The sequence below is a fragment of the Mastigoproctus giganteus genome, chromosome 9, assembly GCF_048544385.1.
Source record: "Mastigoproctus giganteus isolate SK-2022 chromosome 9, ASM4854438v1, whole genome shotgun sequence".
NCBI lineage: Eukaryota > Metazoa > Arthropoda > Arachnida > Uropygi > Thelyphonidae > Mastigoproctus > Mastigoproctus giganteus.
The window spans coordinates 182,650,917-182,671,342 of NC_143583.1; the positions used below are offsets into that span (position 1 = coordinate 182,650,917).

The window sequence follows — 20,426 nt, forward strand, 5'->3', positions numbered from 1 at the left end:
CTACAATTATCTGCATCCCAGTTGCACAACAAAAGGGCATGTAGGATGTTCAGACTACTCATGCACATTGCTTATAGTTGACAAATGTGTCAAAGTAATTCCAACTTTTTATTAAATACAAACCCTGTGAACTTTGTCTCAGGTACACTGAAATGATATTTTGTCCAAATTTTAGTTCTGGTTCAGGGTGAAGGTCTCACTCACAATAGAAGCACATGCAAACAGTCTTCTGAGAAGAATCGAAAACTAGTAGCCAGGCCAAGGATTTTAACAGTCAGTGGCATGCTGTAATTGTCTTTTGATAACCCTCATGCGGCATGACTGCAAAAATATGCCAAAGTAATCAATGAAGAGGGCATTTGATCACAACTGGAATAAGTTACTCAGTAACAAAACTGATTTTGATAGCAAAGTGCAACACTTAACACTCAGAACCAATCCATGAGGAACTCTCTCCTTTTCATAAAAGGGCTGTCGTTCGATGTTATTTAGGCTTTAATGGCACAAAATCTGCTGGGCTTTCTGTGCCATTAACTAATAATTCGTGTCTACAGACAGGACATGAAAAAGCAAGGTGCCTCATATCAATTTCCACTCCATCTGTTCTTTTATTGACCTTCTTAAATTTTTGAGAACAGCAGCATAGGCACCTCAGTGACTGTTTTCTTACATGGCATATAGTCCATCAAAATAATTCATTCCATATCCCAAAACATGGTGGTGGCCATGATTGGTGGCCAAGAGGATTGAGTCCTGAATTTTTTTGGGCAGTGGTGATTTGTGGTGTTTCCATTGCAAGAATTCGTGTCTTGTTTCCAGATCTCAGTGGTGATTTCACATTTCAGTTTAATCCAGTTACAATTCTTGACAGAAAACCTGGTCGATACGCATCATTAGTTTCCCCCACAAATTTTAGCCATGTACTGCAGGATGACCAGTACTGACCAATCAGAAATATTACATTCTCTAGAAATCACACTTTAATCAGTCTACCCTGCACAACCAGGTCTTCAATTTTTTTAGCACATTTTTGGAGTAGTCACTTTCATTGGTCATCCTGATTGGGGGTTATCTTCTATGGATTATCTTAGATTAAAATATTATATGATATTCAGAAGGGGACAGCATCACTATATACATTTTTGTGCATTCAAAAATAACTTTTGTCATATCTCTCCCTCCCCTTTTCAAACGTCTGACAATAGCCTGAAGCTCCAATTTCATTGTTTTGGATCAGAAAAATGGTTTAAATTTCTTCTGAATTTATGTACTTCGTTGAATTCAACTGGACCTGCCACAAATAAGATATGGATAACTTGATATCCATATCGTATTTGAGGCAGGTCCAGTTATCTACTTTGATTATCACATAATCAAAGTAGATAACTTGATTATAACTTTTATAATCAAGTAGATAACTTATCAAATGTCTCTGATACTGCATACTCTGTGATATATAAAAAAGGTGTTCCACATATTTTATGAAGCAAGCAGCCATTGATTAATTCATTAACTAGAGATGAAGAATGAAATTAAGTGCAAAATCTCAAAATTTTTGCTGTTCTCTTGTGGAAAGGATGGAAAAAAAACTGTTAGGATGGTGACATTGAGAAGAGGTTTTATATATATATATATATATATATATATATATATATATATATATATAAATAATAAGTAAGTAAGTAAAAATAGTAGAGTTAAATATACATAAAAGCCTCCATTGTAAATCCAGAGTTGACAGCTATGCTTACAGCACATCAGATGTAATTTCCAATCATAATAAGCAACCAATGAAAACTCAATGACACATATATAAAATTGCAAGATAAAAAGGGCAGCAGTTATAAAAGCAGACGAAGAAACGGATTTTCATATTCAGCATATATACATATATATATTGTATATATGGTGGCTAACATACTGACCTGTGCTAAATGGAGATCATAAGTTTGCAAATGAACAAGATGATTGCGAATAAGGCAATCCACTGCCTCCAAATTGTAACGGAATTCATCTCTACATTCGATTAAGCAACGAGTTACTTGTTTGCTTGTCCACTGATGACCATACACTCTATGATCAGCAAGTGCCTTCAAGACAAGTATATGTCCATCTCTAAAACGAATTGCAATTTCAGGATCATTTGTTATCTGTGTGAAACCTTCTAAAAGTCCTTCCACAGCCTGCAACATAAAAGTTTACATATTTCAATAAAATTAAAATACTGAACATTATTATTAGATAATATACAAAATGAAGTAATTGTCCCATTAGTTCAGATTATATTAAAGGAGATTCTGCTTTTACTTTTTAAAACAACTATACACTATCTTACATTGAATAACAGTTCCTAACATAAGCATCTGATCATACAAGTTTATTTATATATATATTTTTTAAAATCAAGTGAAAAAAAAAAAAAACAGAACAAAGAAAAACACACTACAAAACTTTAAGTTAACTTCTTCTTTACAGACCTTGCAAAAACGGCTTTTCCTTTCATTAAAACATTATTAGTAGAGACACGTGATGCAAGAAAGCAAGCTTATGCAGCATCAGCAAAAAAAAAGAAAAGAAAAAAAAAAAAAAAAAGAAAACTCTCCCATTTCACCCATCCGTTCGTTCCAAATATCTGTCCAGCCTAGCCTTAAATTTATTTAGGCTATCAACTTCCACAACAAAGGATGGAAGTCTGTTCCACTAACCAACCATCTGCTGGTTAAAGGCCTAACCAACCATCTGCTGGTTACAGGCATTTTTTAAATGTGCTGAAGTTTAAATGTGCTCCGACAGTTTTTAAATTCTGTACAGTGGGATCAACTGACGATGTTACCAACAGTAAATTCTAAGTGGGAAGCATTCAAGGAATTAATCGTGGATGCTACTAAAAGTTTCATACCTATTAAGAAATATTGTTCAAGGTTTAGGCCTAAATGGTTGTCAAATGAACTAATGAGACTCGTGACAGAGAAGAAAAATGCATGGGATGCATATAAATTATCAAGCGACTCAGAAGCCTATGGCAGATATAAGTTAATCTGTAATCAGGTCACAAAGGAGGTTCGGCAGGCAAAGGCAGATTACGAGAAATCCTTGGCAAAAGATGCTAAGAAAAACAGCAAGGATTTCTTTACTTATATAAACTCTAAAAGGAAGGGGATGAATCTGATTGGTCCACTTGACATTGATGGTTCGACTATTGATGATCCTGCTCAGATAGCAAACAAACTGAATGAGTATTTTGCATCTACATTCACACATGAGGAATTATTCAGGTTTGAAAATGGCAGAAGGTTATCAAATTGTAGCAGGATACTTAATGATTTTGTAATAACTGAGAGCAAAGTGGAAGAGAAACTGTTGAAGTTAAACGTAAGAAAAGCACCTGGGGTGGATGGGATCTATCCAGTTATATTAAAGGAGGCGGCAAAGCAACTAAGCAAACCCTTAGCCATAATTATGAGAGCATCCTTGGACTAAGGGTAGGTTCCCACGGACTGGAGATGTGCAAATGTATCCCCAATTCACAAAGGGGGATCGAAAGGTGATACGAGTAATCACAGACCAGTTAGTTTAACTTCTCTTCCGGGTAAAATAATGGAGTCGCTGGTTAAAGATGCATTGCAGGATCATCTAGGCAAGACTGCAGCAATAATTCAGACACAGCATGGGTTTGATAAGGGAAAGTCTTGTCTGACAAATTTGATAGGATATTATGATGTGGTTACAAAGGAACTGAATGCAAAAAATAATTTTGATATCATATATTTGGATTTCAGGAAAGCTTTTGACACTGTTGCGCATGGAAGACTATTGTACAAATTGGAGCAGAATGGTATTAAGGGTAAGTTGCTACAATGGATAAAAGGATGGTTAAGTGGGAGAAGACAGAGGGTGGTAATCAATGGGTGCTGTTCTTCTTGGACTAATGTTATTAGTGGAGTCCCACAGGGTTTGGTGTTGGGTCCACTGTTCTTTTGTATATTTATCAATGATATTGATGAAGGTATATCAGGCTTAGTGTCGAAGTTTGCAGATGATACAAAGGTTGGCAGGGCTGTTAATGACAGTAATGGCAGTGTGCTACTGCAACAGGATCTAGATAATTTGGGCAGATGGGCTAAGAAGTGGCAACTGAAGTTTAACCTTGACAAATGCAAAGTACTGCATATGGGTAGAAGTAACCACAGAGAAACGTACCAACTGTGTGGTACTACACTTAAGGTGGTAGAAAATGAAAAAGACCTGGGAGTAATTGTGCAGTCAGATATGAAGTTTTCTGAGCAATGCAGACAGGCTGCCAGGGCAGGTCATGGGGTTTTGTCAATGATATATAGGAATTTTGCTAGCAGAGAAAAGGAGGTGATTATCCCTCTGTATAAGGCAATGGTCAGGCCACGCCTTGAGTACTGCGTACAGGTCTGGAGGCCTCATTTTAGGAAGGATGTAGATTTACTTGAGCGTGTACAGAGAAGGGCAACAAGATTGGTGAGGGGAATGAAGGGATCCTCTTATCAAGAGAGGCTTAAGTTCTGCAAATTGCAGTGGCTGGAGACTAGGCACCTGCGCGGTGATCTGATTGAGGTGTATAAGGCCTTGAATGGGTTCAGCACGCTGAATTCTAATAAGATCCTTCCACTTGTTCAGATTACGAACCTAAGGGGGCATAAATTCAAATGAAGAAAGGACAGATGTAGAATAGATGTGCGGAAATTTGCCTTTAGCCAGCGGGTGGTTAATTGCTGGAACAAACTTCCATCTGTCGTTGTGGAAGTTGATAGGTTGAATAAATTTAAGGAGGAACTGGACAGGCATTTGGAGGGAATGGTGTGATTTTTCTTTTTTTTTTTTTTTTTTTGGCTGATGCTGCATAAGCTCATATATTTGCTTTCTTGCATCACATGCCACTACTACTACTAACTACATCTGTCTTTCCTCAATTTGAATTTATGCCCTCTCAGGTGATTATTCTGAGCAAGAAGAAGAATCTCATCAGCATTGAGCATGCTCAAACCATTCAAGGCTTCATAACCTCAATCAAATAATCTTGCAGGTGCCTAGTCTCCAGACATTGTAATTTGCAAAACTTAAGCCTCTCTTCGTAAGAGCAACCCTTTGTTCCATTCATTAATCTTGTTGCCATTCTCTGTACTTGTTCCAACAGCTCTACATCCTTCTTAAAATGAGGCCTCCAGACCTGTATACAGTACTCAAGGTGTGGCCTGACCATTGCCTTATACAAGGAGATAATCACCTACTTATTCCTGCAAGAAAAATTCCTGTATATCATTGACAAGATACCATGAGCTACTCTTGCAGGCTGTCTGCACTGCTCGAAAAACTTCATATCTGCCTGCACAATTAACCCCAGATCCTTTTCGTTCTCTACCACTGTCAGTGTAGTACCACAGAGTTGATACGTTACTCTGTGGTTACTGCTTCCCATATGTAGTACTTTACATTTGTCAATGTTAAACTTCATTTGCCACCTCTCAGCCCATCTGCTCAACTTTTCTAGATCCTGTTGCAGCATCGTACTGCCATTATTGTCCTTAACAACCCTGCCAACCTTCGTGTCATCTGCAAACTTGGATATTAAGCTTGATATACCATCATCAATATCATTTATAAATACAGAAAACAACAATGCACCCAACACTGAACCCTGAGGGACTCCACTAATAACATTAGTCCACGATGAGCAGCGACCATTGATTACCACTCTCCATCTTCTCCCACTCAACCATCCCTTTATCCATAGCAGCAATTTGCCTCCAATGCCACACTGCTCCAATTTGTTCAGCAGTCTTCCATGTGCAACAGTATCAAAAGCCTTTCTAAGATCCAAATATAAAATATCAAAGTTATTCCCTACATCCAGTTCCTTTGTGACCACATCATAGTATCCAATCAAACTGGTCAGGCAAGACTTTCCCTTAACAAAACCATGCTGTGTCCGAGCTATAACTGAAGTCTTGTATAGATGATCCTGCAATGCTTCTTTTACCAGTGCCTCCATTAATTTTCCTGGAACAGAAGTTAAATTAACAGGTCTATAATTACTTGCCCTTTGATTCTCCTTTGTGAATTAGGGTCACCATTAGCACATCTCCAGTTCATGGGTACCTCTCCTGAGCCCAAAGAAGCTCTCATAATTATGGCTAAGGGTTTGCTTACTTCCTTTGCTGCCTCCTTTAATATAACTGGATAGATCCCATCCCCCCTGGGTGATTTTTTTTTTTTTCCCTTCAACAATTTCTCCTCCAGTTTCCTCTCAGTTATTACAAAATCATCTAGCTCACTGCTAGATGATTTTGTTCAGGGTTCAATTCACCTCTGGCATTACCTTCGATAAATAACTCCTCATGTGTGAATGTAGATCCAAAATACTCGTTCAGTTTGCTAGCCACCTGAGCAGGATCATCAAAAGTTGAACCATCAATATCCAGTGGACCAATCTGATTCATCCCTTTCCTTCTAGAGTTTACATAGGTAAAGAACTCTGCTGTTTTTCTTTGCATCCTTTGCCAAATATTTCTCATAATCTGCCTTTACTTGCCTAATCTCCTTTGTGGCTTGGTTACAGACTAGCTTATATCTATCATAAACTTCCATGTGACCCATTAATTTATATGTATCTATCCCATGCATTTTTCTTCTCTGCCATATGTCTCATTAGTTCATCTGACATCCATTCAGGCCTAAACCTTGAACAATATTTCTTAATTGGTATGCAAAGCCTAGTAGCCTCCAAGATTAATTCTTTGAATGCTTCCCATTTTGTATTTGCTGTTGGTAACAATCATCAGTTGGTCCCACCATACAGAATTTAAATACTGTCTCAGACCACCGTAGTCACCTTTACGAAAGCAAAAACCCTTCCCTTAACCCCTGATGGGAGTTACCTTTTTGAGTAAATCCCATTTCAGCACACTGTGATCACTGCCACCTAGTGGTTCCTTTATCTGCAGATACTTAATGCATGAAGAATCACTACTGATAATCAAATCAAGAGTATTACTCCCTCTAGTTGCCTCCCGAACATGCTGATGTAGAAAACAATCAACCAATAAATCCACAAAAGCCTTGCTAGCGTGTGAGTGACCAACTTACAAATTCCACTCAATATCTGAGGAATTAAAATTCCCCATTATAAGACTTTCCGATTTACTGGCCCACTCTATTTCCCTGTACAGGAAATTCTTATTACAGGAATACCTTGCACAGCGCGGTTTCGAACAACGTGAGTTTCGCTATAGGGCAGTTTACAAATTGAAAAAAAAAAAAAATAAAATAAATAAATAAATAAAAAAAATTAAATGCATTAGGCACCAATACATTTCATATGTATGTATGTATTATGCCAGCACATAGGCAAATGCATTATGGATTCAAGGCTACCTGACTGTTGTCGCAACTCACATTATATACAGAATATGCTAGCATTCATACATTAGTAAACACTAGATTCCGAGCGATGAGGTAATTTATTGTGCGTAAGCTGTACAAATATTTTTCGCTGTGTATTTTTTATAAACGTTACACCTTTATACGCAAATATGAGGGGAAAGAAGAAATGTAATGGTGCTGAGTTTTCTTCTAGATCCAAACATCGAACGAGGTATGAAAGTAAGGCAGGCGTTGCAAAATGAGATTCGATGTTATAAAGAGATGTATGCAGATAAAAAGAATAAAAAAAACTGTGCAAACTAAGCTGATCAGTTATTTTTCAAAATAAAAGTACAGTACATACTTCACTTATATTCTTTTGGTATGTACATACTACAATAAAAATCATTTGTACTGTACTTATTAGTATTTTTAATTTTTATCATTTTAGTTTCTTTTTTGCAAGAATTTCGTGTGCATCAATTTATAGTAAACAAACACTCATATTTTTGCAACTCGACCCATATAATCAAATTGTCGGAACGCATTACATTAAAATCCATACTAATAATACCTCAATCGGCGCAGTATCTTTTTGGCACGAATTAACCGCGCTATGCAAGGTATTACTGTATACTCATCAGAGTCATTAGGCCTATATCACACTCCTCTCAATTTTGATCTCCCAATGCTTATGTCACACCAAACTGACTCGACACTGCACTGTCCAGAAATGTCGACTGGCTGCACCTCATTGGATTTTATGTGTTTCTTAACTAATAACATAACCCCTCCTCCCTTCCTGTCCTGTCTATCCTACCTGTACACCTGTACTCCTCAAATTCCAGTTCTGCATTCTTTATATCTGTGTGACACCACGTCTCTGATATCCCAACAATATCTGCCTTAGATGTTTTGACCAACACCTCAAATTCATCAAATTTATTTACCAAACTCCTAGCATTGGTGTACACTCAAGTATACATGCACCTGTTCCTATTCTTAGCTACCCTAACAGAATCCATGTGTTTACTTGTGCCTCAGTGACTCCCCGCAGTCTCTGAAATATCCTGCATCTTGTTTTCCAGGCTGCTGTTCATTCCAATAGAAGCAGTGCAAGAATCACTTTCACCTCTGCCAGTGGCTACTGTTAATCTATAAGTCCTTGTATCCCCCCAAGCTAGCAGTTTTCCGACCCACCCAACACTGCCTCGATAGCATCAGCAAATATTCTTGCACCCTTTCTATTTAAGTGTATCCCATCCCTGTAGAAGCAGTCTCTCCTGTTAACAAGTACAGACCAGGCTGAAAAAAATTCTACCCCCTTGAGCCTGAACAATCCTTCCAGGGTTGAATTGATCGACAAGGCTCTCATCATATACTCCCTCCTATCGTGTCTGGGGGGCAGAATTGCAGACACTTTCAAATTCAACCCTAATCTACTGCTTTTTTTCAACAGTGACCTGTACTTGTTAAGTAATTTCACTTGTCTACTACTCTTAATATCATTAGTGCTAACGTGTACAAAAATATCACCTTTTGTGCCCTTAAAAGATGATATCCGCAACGTCATCAACCTTTGCCCCTGGCAGACATACACTGGTCCTGTTCCACCTATCCTTTTTACATACCATGTTCCCCGTTTCCCTGACAATAGAGTCACCAACAACTACTAGCTTATGCTTATTATTAAAATCATATTAATTAAAAATTCATTTAAGAAATTTGAAAATATTAATAATTTTTTTTTTTTAGATAATAAATAAAGACATATCAGTTAAGGGTAATATATCTGAGAATAAATTCCTGATATCTGTTTAAACAAAGAACATAACACAAGTAAGAAAATTTGGTTTACACAAATTCAAAAAATTGGCCCCCACACTGCTACTATATATGCCATTCGAACTAATGTTGTTAAGGCAAAATATACTGGGCATACACCAAAGTAAGAAAGACAACATGTGCAAAAAAATAATAGTTGAAGTTATACTTTATAACAGCGAGCAACATAAACAGTATTGGGAAAATGTTAAATAAACTGAAATGAATGATGCAAATTATTCAGATAACACTCACTCTATACAATAACAATTGCAGCAAAGTTTGTTGTAATCTTCCTGCCATTGTTATAGTATGAGTGAGTGGTAGGGAATTCAAATTTTTAATTGTGGTTCAAATCCTCTAGAATGTATCATTTCGGACCTTTAAACTTGCTCTGATGTCACATACCTGTGATTTCAATTTGCTAACTTGAAAAGTGCTCATGCTGCTTTTCTCACCACTTTTAACCTCTTTTTAAACAGACTTGTCATAAGTTGTCACAGTTTTACCAATGCAATTAAACATTTATGAGCCGACCGGGCTAACTGAGTGGGTAAAGTACCTGCCCGGCAACCCAAAGGTCGCGGGTTCGATTCCCGCCTCGGGCTTGGATCAAAGTACTGCAAAAACCTTGGGAGGTGCAATATGGCCACAGAAGCCGATGCGCCAACAACTATCAAAAAAAAAAAATAAATAAAATAAAAAAAATAAACATTTATGTAGACAGCCAAAGTGAACTCATACTTAAAAATCTTTTTTATTCAGTGGCATGCATCAGTTGAAATTGTAAATCTACCTTTCGTTTTAGTACATCTTTTTAGACAATAGTAAATTTCCACCAAAGAATCATCCAGTATCAAAAGAAGGCATGCAGCACCCTTTTCAGCACACATATTAATAAGTTTGCAAGGACAGCCTATTACTACCAAGTGCTTAATCTCTTCTTTTATTACCATTGCTATTCAAGTTTTTGAAATGCACATTATCAACACTAAGTGCCAGATAGTTTTTACTAGTAGTAGTAAAAAAGCAGTGGCCTTACCATCAACCAAAAAAAAAAAAAAAAAAGAAAGAAAACTAGTTCACCCATCTGTACCCTCAATGAATTTGCCTAATTCTCCCTTGAATTTATTCAACTCATTCACTTCCACAACGGCAGATGGAACCTGTTCCAACAATCAACCACACTGGCTGAAGGCAAACTAAACTTCTGCACATCTACCCTGCAACCATCCTTCAACTTGAATTTATGCCCCACACGTGTGTAGTCTCAGGATGTGGAAGAAAGAATACCATTAACATTCAGCTTACTCAATCTAGTCAAGACTTTAAACACTTCAATCAGACTCCCCTGTAGGTGCCTAGTTCTGAGGTGCAAAGTAAAGTGTATTGATGTCTAACGGCACCAGGGGTTCCCCCCCATCTCCGCATTGCTTTCATTGTAGGTGCACCAGTTTGCTGGGAAGGCTAGAAATTTAAAAGTGTGTGGATATTTTTAATGTGTGGTGTTATGTGCTGTTGTTCCTCTGGCCATTTAGCTGCCAGATTCCACTGGAGCCCGACGTTGCCCACACTTTGCCCCATGGAGGCAGACCAGGTACCCAGCAGTTTCTATTTTACTCTGGCAGGTCCTGCCACTAAATTTCCTGAGATTGGCAAGGACCTAAAAAAACATATATAGATATATATGCTGTTGTTATTGTTGTTTGGTTTTTAGGAGCATTAGCAACTAAGGCAATATTGCTCCGGGGATATGCGCGGTGGTCATTCCCTGACCATTCCGCATCCTCCGCATTTGGTGGCTCACAGGCTCGAACCCCGGTCTAATCAAGAAGCATGTGCTACGCACTGCTGCTCCTGGCTACGGAGGCGCCAATATATATATATATATGCATGCACACACAAAAGAGTATGCACATATGTTGGCATTTGAGTTCATTTGCACGAGGGAGTTTTCATTTGATTGATAGGGCTAAAAATATGGGCGAATGGTATTTTAGACATAATTAGATTTGGTGTGTGGGGCATTTGCTTGCATAAAGATAGAGGGTTTGTTGTTGTTGTTTGGTTTTTTTTAGGAGCATTATTGCTCCTAAAAAATTATTTTTTTAAGGCCATATTGCTCCGGGGATATGCGGTGGTCATTCCCTGATCTTTCCGCATTCTCCATATGTGGTGTTCATGGGCTCGAACCCTGGTCTAATCAAGAAGCATGTGCTATGCACTGCTGCTCCTGCCCACCTGGCTATGGAGGCACCTTAAAGAAAGAAAGAAAGATAGAGGGGGGAGAGACTGAAGACTGGGGGGGAGGAGAAAGACAGAAGTACGGAGATGATAGGCGACCCCAGGAGGTCTGTGAGGCAGGCCATGCCTCACCAGAAGGAAAGGGGTTGTGGGAGTAGAAGGACCCCCCTCCCCCGTCGGGGGAGTGGGAGGAGAAAGGTACCAGGCAAGGGAGCCTGGTACAATTGCCAACTGGCGTCTGCAGAAATGCTGGGCATTGACCAAGCTGGTGGGGAGTCCAAGATGCCATCCATGGGACAGGATCCTGTTCGCGTTTGTATGCTTGTCCTTCAGTTTGTTTCCTTGGTTCCGAATTTCTTGGAGGGGTAAGGAGGGTACCAGGCAAGGGCGCCTGCTACTGTGCTGTCTATCTACCGTAGGATTTTTGCTACTGGTCCAGCACGCTATGGAGTCAAGTTTGGTAGTCATACTCGAGATGTCATCCACGGGAAAGGGGTTCCGTCCATGGTAGTTGCAGTCCTAATTTGGTTTGCTTCTTTAATCTTCCACTTCTTGGAGGTGGAACTTGTGTTGCGCTTTCTCGCCCAAGCTGATGGTGGTGCCAAGTTTACTTCTATTCACTGATTTATGGTGGTGGTGGTGGTGGTAGGTTACGGCTGCGGCGATTTGGTTTCTCCTCCTCCCGAACAAAGCCTGCACGTAGTTTGAGAAGGCTTGATATTCCTCCGTGTCTAGGATTGATTTGATTTGGTAGTTGTTGGCGCATCGGCTTCTGTGGCCATATTGCACCTTCCAAGGTTTTTTTTTTTGCAGTACTTTGATCCAAGCCCGAGGCGGGAATCGAACCCGCGACCTTTGGGTTGCCGGGCAGGTACTTTACCCACTCGGCTAGCCCGGTCGGCTCTGTGTCTAGGAGGTGATGTTCTTGTCCCTGTGGTAAGTATTGGATTCTAGTGATGAGGATACTGCGTATGTCATCATAGAGCTGGCAGTCATGCATGAGGTGCTGCCAGCTCTCCAACCCCCTCCCAAAGGTGCAAGTTGGGTCATCTTGGATTCTGGTGATAGTTTGACATCCAAGTAACTTACCTCCTGACATAGCCAGGAGGTAAGTTACTTGGAGACCTGGGGAGAATCAGGTCGGTGAGATTGGGCAGTTTTGATCGATGTCTGGTAGAAACTTCTTTGTAATGTCTCCTTTGTGAGAAGTCGTCCATCTTTTTTGCATGTAGCCGTTTCTTTTCCATATTCCTGTTGTTGGTTAGATCAATGGTAAATCTCAGGCAGGTCTGGGGGTACCTTTTTCTAGTTGTATACTTGGGCATCAGTAAGTCTTCCTTGTTCATATCAGGAAAGGTGGTCAGTAAGTTTCTCTGATATATCTGTTGTATTAGTTGATTTGCGGTGAGGTCTTTGGGTACATTGTAGATTACGATTGATGGCTCTTGTCTTTTAGGTGTGGCTGCAGTTAACCCTAGTTTGGGTATTTTCGGGTTATTCATGATTTTTTGTGCTTCCTCTCTTGTTTCCATTTCTATCAAGACCTTGGCATTCCTCGTTTTCCTGACGGCCTCAATTCTTGTTGTTTTGAACTCTTCGTTTAGGTTGGTCATTATTTGAGTTTTCAATTGTTCATTTGACTGGTTGTCTTCAAGATTTGTTGGTCGCAGCACCACTAGGTGTGGTTGATTTAGTAGGGTCTTTCTTTTAGGTTCAAGCATTTTACTTGCTGTTGTTTGGTTGCTTGCAGGTGTCCTCAGCACTTGTGCATATGATGGGGTGCGATGTGGCATTTGTTTGACTCCACCCATGCTTCGTGCTTCCAGTGTCGTCTCAGCCTTCTGTAGTTTGTTCCATTGTAGAACAATTTCAGCTCATAGTGAGGATGATATTCTACTGCTGTTTTCTTTCATTATTCTCTAGGGCTGTTCGTAGCAGCAGTGTCTGCTCTGGCACAGTTCCCTTTGGTAATGTTGGATCAAGCTTAGGTATATTTTCTGACAGCCTGGATTGGTCATCCATCCCTCCTGTCTGTTCATGCAGATCCTTTGTCTTGCTGGCGCTCTGTGTTTCCCGATCAGATTTTGGGACTGTTCCTCTTTTATTTTTTCTTTTGGCAGTTTGTTTTTGGTCATCAATCTCTTCCAGTTTTTCAGGTTGTTCTGGGTGTATCCCTTGTCTGGGCGGGACCTCTTCAGTTTGGCTGGGGGTGCCAGTCTCTCTGACTTCTAAGCCGTTTGCATGAATTTGGCTTAATTATCAGACAATCAAGGTTTTCCAAATTAACGGGATGCTGACTGATTTCCTGCACAATCTCTTCAAGAGCCGCAGAATGATACCTCACACAAGTTCATAGGTTAGATTGAAGGAGGGCACTACTGTTTGTGGCATTTTTCCTTTTCTCCACCGTATCACGTGGGGAAGAGCCGAGTATCAAAGTAACCCCCAGAGCAGCAGGGTTACTTTCCTATGGGGTTTCTGAGGACAGCAAAAACAGTGGTCACATCAAAAATGTTGGGAAGTACACAAAAAATAAGTTTCCACTTCACCATAAAAAGTCAATGGCGGGAGGGGGGGCTCCTGCAGTAGATATCTTCTTACGAGAACACATTTTAGAACTTGAACTACAAATTAAACACATTTTATAAAGCAATATTTATGGAGCGATGTTTCAAGTGTCTGATTATAATGGCAGCCATATTTTCCCTGGAACAATTACTCATGTTGCCTTTCGATCCCTTTTTTATGAATTGGGGTTATATTCACACTTCTCAAGTCCATAGGAACTTTTTTGAAGGACTTCTACATATTCTCAAGTTGTTCAGAAGATGAAGTTGAATGTAGTACCCTGCAGTGTCAACCTTCCATTGCTCGCACTGAGAGCAAGCATCTTTTCATTTGATTCCCCCCCCCCCCCAATTACAAAAGGTCACCACAACAGATACAGCTTGGAATCACGTTGATTACTGCCACAAGTAACAACTGAAAATATCCCATTTTAAACTGCTACAAGTGGTTGCTACATACTTGTTTCTGGAGCCATAACTACTCCTTTCCCTATCTGTGCAATTTCACTACCAATGCCTATTATTTCTGTTCTTCCAAAAAGGTATTTTTTTTTTTTTTTTTTTGCTATTTTGCTATCAGGAAACATATTTCTGAACGACACACTGCCCTAATTGATCGGCACAACTCAGAGGAAGATTATATTTCATCCCATGTGTGACATCATCTCAATGAAATAGTACATCTATTTTTACATTTATTTCTATGTATGAATGTCATTCTTGTGCTTATCTGTCTGCAAAAGTCTGATTGTAGTGTGTTTCCCACCACTTGAAATTGAAAAAATCTCATCTACATGCAAGACACTGTGTTATCATTTCAAGATTTTATAATGTGAAATTTTACATAATGTCTTTGGAAATGCTATCATATTTATTTAGCACCTTACAGAAAGACATTGTTAATTAGTTTTGCATTACATAAATACTATGAAATGATTACATACAACAGAAAACTACACTATTATTGCACATTTCTACTTTGCAACATAGACCATCCCAGTATACCTGACAGTCAATTTATTAAAAAAAAAAAAAAAAAAAAAACACCCAGAAATGTTCTAAATTAAAATTGGATAATAAAGTATAATTTTAACATAGTTTTATTATTATTTTTTTGTTTTTGTGAAAAGAAAAAGATTGAAAGGCTGACATTTTGCAAAAAAGAAAGAGAAACTCTTTGTCACTAACTTTATTTATAATGGTGAGATAGAGAAGGGTAAATCCAGAGAGGCAGCTATGGAATAATCTTCTCTAATTTCGATATTGCCAATTTTACTCATTTCAGCTTTACTTGCATAGTTTCTTCTCCCCACGAAGTCTTTTTTTTCTGTAAAAATCAATGCAAAGTACAGCAGGCCCTCGTTATAACGCGGTTCGCTTTACGCTGATTCGCTATAACGCCGTTCTTATATTATAACCCGTATCTGACTATAACGCTGTCACAAATCACTATAACGCTCTTTTACAGATTGCATTTTTGGCATATTTAACAAAATTGTTTCATTTGATAGAGTCGATAGCTTGAAAATGAATAGCAAAACAGCATTTAAACGTTTCCCACGCTGACTTGAGAAATTTTCCCATGCTCAGTGAAATTTTCTCACACGCTAATTTAATTGCAGTACAGTAACTTGTTACGTAGTTCCGAGTTCAACATTTAAAAAAATTATCAAGTATATTGCTTGTAATATGTGTTATATGCATTTATCCGATGTCTACTAATCACTCAGTACAGCACTAGACATTGTGCTTAAACGGACAGTTTACTCGAACGTTGTATCATGATTAATAAAACCAATGCAGTTACATTTTCGAAGAGTTAATAATGACGGATAAGAATGAAAAAGCAACAATGTTTGGATGCAGTACAAAGACTACAAACGTAAGAAAAAGACTGAATTTTAAAATTAAATTTGATGTTTTGGAGCAAATAGATTCCAGTCCACGACAAGCAGATGTGTGCCATAATTTAGGACTGGCAAATTTAACTGTAAGAACAATTATAAAAAATAAAGAATTAATTTTAGCAGCGGGAAAGACAGCTGTTCTGCTGCAAGCAACTAGGGCTAGGTCGGCTATTAGGATTGAAATGGAGAGACTAACTAATTTGATTGAAGATAATATCCAATGCAGAATTCAGTTTAGTTAAATATAAAAAAAAAAAAAAAAAAAAAAGACAGAGAGATTAGCCTATATCTGAAGAAAACTCACCTAAAAAAAAAAAAATGTGGAACCATTTAAACTAGTTATTTATTATTTGGTTTTTTTAGGAGCATTAGCAACTAAGGCCATATTGCTCCGGGAATATGCGGTGGTCATTCCCTGACCTTTCCGCATCCTCCGTATTTGGTGGTGACGGGCTCGAACCCCGGTCTAATCAAGAAGCGTGTGTGCTACGCACTGCTGCTCCTTCTCACCTGGCTACGGAGGAGCCATTTAAACTAGTAAGGGCTGGCTGAATAGATTTAAAATCCAGGGAGAAGCCACAAGTGTAGTTTAATGAGCCAAAACTTTCAAAACAGAACGTTAAAATTATTGAAGAGGGGTATTATGTGTTATACTTCTCAACAAGTTTTTAACATAGATGAAGCAGGACTTTTTTGGAAACAAATGCCTAAAAGAAGTTTCATATTGAAAGAAGAAAAAAACATGCCAGGTTTCAAAGCGGCGAAGGATCAGTTGACTTTATTGTTGGGTGGTAACGCTGCGGGCCATTTAAAATTAAAACAAACCCCTTTTAGTTTACCAGGAAGAGGGCCAAAGTACAACCCAAAATCAACACATTTTTCATGATTAAATTCATGATTTTAATTGGAACTTTAAGTTTAATTTTAATTTGTAAGTAGTTACCACGTAATTATATATTTATGTAATGCAGAATATTTTATATGTACAAATATTTGAATATTAAATATTTTGACCGATATTTGTGCATCTTTTCACTACTGTTTATTTTTGATTAGGAAATATCCTATGGCACTGACCGCAACTCACAAATACATGTTACCTTATGGGAATGCGGCGCTCACTTAGCACTCTGTTTTTCCAGAACGAATTATCAGCATTAAGCGGGGGTCACCTGTACTTGTTCAATCCTTCTGCAACATTACCTGATCCAATTTTAATTCATTCTTCCTTTTTTTGTATTCATATACAATGTGATTGTGGTCGGAATGGTGTCAGTACATAGAGCCCAATCTGAGATACTCTCTCATGAAAGAATGGTTTGGCTTTGGTTTGTATCTGAACTACATGTTTTTCTGATGCAATTTGATAACATAAGGGTACTTGATCCCGATGGATGAAAGTGCCTTTGTTCTGCTTTATAATAAGCAACTAAAGGTTCTGCTTTGAATGTACACCTAATTCTGTTTTTACACGATAGATATGTTCCTGAAAAATACGTGTAAAAAAAATTCGTGTAAAAAAAGACATCATTTATGGAAGAAAAGAAGATTGGTTCCGAATCTAAAAAAATCAGTAAAAATAATTAAAAAAAAACACACAAAATATTCGTTTTAAGCTTATTAATTTATTTCAACAAAATACACATGTAATAATATGTAATTAAAATGTACTAAAATAAATTTGTATGCATATGAAATGAAAAAAAATTCTTCATGAACAAAAAAAATCTGTTTTACACATAACAAGATTTTATTCATTTTCACTTTCTGATAATAAACGGCGCATACGTTTGCGTACGACTGGAATATCACTGCCATCACTAGAAATGTTGTGGACATCGTCTTCTTCCTCTATTAATGAAATTCTTTCTGTGATCTCTTCAGCAAAATCAGCACGAGTCGCCTCTGGTGCTGATGTTTCACCGGTTTTACGACCGAATTCAGTTATTAATCGTTGTCTTCGTGTTTTGGTTAGGCTGTTATATAATTCTCTGTAAGAGGCTGTCAACAACTTCAGTTCACGTTGAAACTTCCCAGCGCGTTCCTCATTAGGGTCATGTTTGACAAAATGATTACCTAATTTTCTGGCCAGTTCCAGACCTTCTTTTATTAAATCTGCATTTAGAACAGGATCATTTTCTTCATTATCACTACGTTCTGTGGGATAAGGAGTCCAAGGACAACCTCTAATATTTCATCTTCGCTTAGGGCTTTGTCGGTTAACAATTCATCAATATCTTCAAACGATAGATCATCGAATCCTTCTCCACCAATTTTGTGTGCCACTGTAATGATGTTGGGAAATTCGGTCGTATTAGGGATGATGGGATCTTTGCTTTTTACACATTGTGGCCAAACCGCTTTCCAACACACATTTAAAGTTGCTGGTTTTAATTCAGTTAATGCTAATCCAACTTGACTGATACAATCCATAATTGAGAATTTCTTCCACACATCAATGACTGTTAGTGTTTCATCATTCAGTTTGTCCAAAACGTGTTGGAATGTTCGTTTTACGTAGTATGTTTTAATTGTCGCAATTATACCTTGGTCTAGCGGTTGTATCAAAGACGTAGTATTAGGTGGCAGAAATAAAATTTGTACGTTTGGGTGTTCCAAGACAGGATGGCCGGGTGCATTGTCAAGAATCAGAAGAACTTTAAATTCGAGACCTTTCAAATTCATATAACGTCTGACTTCTGGGACGAAACATTTGTTGAACCATTCTGTAAAAATAGTAGTGGTCACCTAGGCCTTCTTGTTTGCCATCCAGTGAACAGGCAGTTTATTGATATCTACACCTTTCATTGAACGTGGGTTTAGGGCTCGATTTACCAGCAGTGGTTTCAACATACGATCTCCTGAAGCGTTGGAGGAAAATAATAAGGTCACACGATCCTTAGCTACCTTAAAACCACCAGCAGTTTTCTGCGATTTGGCTACATACGTTCTGTTCGGCATTCGTTTCCAGAAGAAACCAGTTTCATCTGCATTCCACACTTGATCAGGAGTGTATCCTCCATCTTCAATAATTTTTGCGAGTTCCTGCGGGAATACTTTAGCAGCCGATTCATCTGCAGATGCAGTTTCACCTTTAATTTTTATATTATGAAGAGCATCCCTTTTAAGAAACCCTGTCATCCAACCTGCACTCGCAGAAAATTCATACTTTCTGTTTAACTGAGATGAAGTGCTTGGCTCCTTTTCTTTAATCTGTCTGTAAATTCTTAGTGCTGTTTGCTTGATGGCATTTCCATCTACTGGTACTCTTTTTTGTGACTGATCTTCTATCCATATTACCAGGGCCTTTTCCATTTTTTCCTTAACAATATCTCTTGTATATGATGATGAATTAACACTTACTTTTGTTCCAGAACATACCGACTTCCTAATTGCAGCTTCATTTTTCTTAACAGTTCTTACGGTAGCTTCATGTACACCAAAATGCTTTCCTACAGACGTAGCCCCTTGTCCAGTTGCAAGACGATCTAAAATTTGAATTTTAAGTTCCAAAGAAATCGCTTTCTTTTCATTTTGGTAATAGGCGAATTATTCGACATTATATAAGGGCTTCCGAAAAATATCTCAGTTATAATTAATAAAAAAAGGTATGAAAATTTTGTAAACTTACAATTTATTGACTATCGGCAAAATTAATAAATTTATATGTGCACAAATTTCACTAAAGATTCTTTCACTTTGAAATAGAGCTTACTGCTACGTGTCTGCCGAAGATACAATGCACGAATACCGTAGATGTGCACCAAATTCAATAAAAACGTTGATGATTCATAGATACCTAGATGTACACATTGGTAAGCAAAAGCACGCGTTTCAAAACGCATACACTAGCTGTTATCCAATCTATTGGTGCGTGTAATATAGAAATGATACTAATATATGTCACAAATAAAAAAATTTTTCTTAGAATTTAGGCAAAAAAAATTCGTAGAAATTGTGTTAAATCAAAATGACTCGCGTAAAAAGAGAATGAAATATTTATTTTGAATTCGTGTTAAACCAAATTCGTGTAAAAAAAGTTCGTGCATAAACAGAATTAGGTGTAATTGTATATCTGCATTTCGAAGACTGCATTATCTTGGGCAGACAGAGCTCTCGTTTACAATTCAGCCATTCTGATTTCTGAGTACGATTATAAATTTATAACATCCAAAAGTAATGATTATGATCCATGGTACACTGCCATTAAATGACTATCTCTAATGCTTGAATTGGGGAAAGGGAGGGATTGGGATGTAAGGCCGGATATTACAGTTTATGTATCTTGCATCAACCAACTTAGGTGAGTCAGTTATAATAAAATCAAGAACTAACAGCCATACTTGGATGAAAACCTTTCTTTTTAGCAGTAATTTTATCTGAACCCATCGTTGCTCTTTGTTCCCATATTTTTTTTTTTTTTTTTTTTAAATTTCATTTTCTGCAACAATGACAAGATTCTGCTTTGTGACTTTCCTTTTAAATTATTTAGAAT

The 20,426-nt window shown here is 37.9% G+C and overlaps 1 protein-coding gene across 6 annotated transcripts in view; it reads right to left on the minus strand.

Moving 5' to 3' along the window:
* Not1 (CCR4-NOT transcription complex subunit 1) overlaps positions 1-20,426 on the minus strand; it is a 710,948-nt gene that overhangs the window by 186,395 nt on the left and 504,127 nt on the right. For all 6 annotated transcript variants that reach the window (XM_090381951.1, XM_090381950.1, XM_090381952.1 and 3 more), the window contains one exon: positions 1,926-2,183. In XM_090381951.1, coding sequence (XP_090238077.1) covers positions 1,926-2,183 — 258 coding nt within the window. The remainder of the gene's footprint in view (positions 1-1,925; positions 2,184-20,426) is intronic.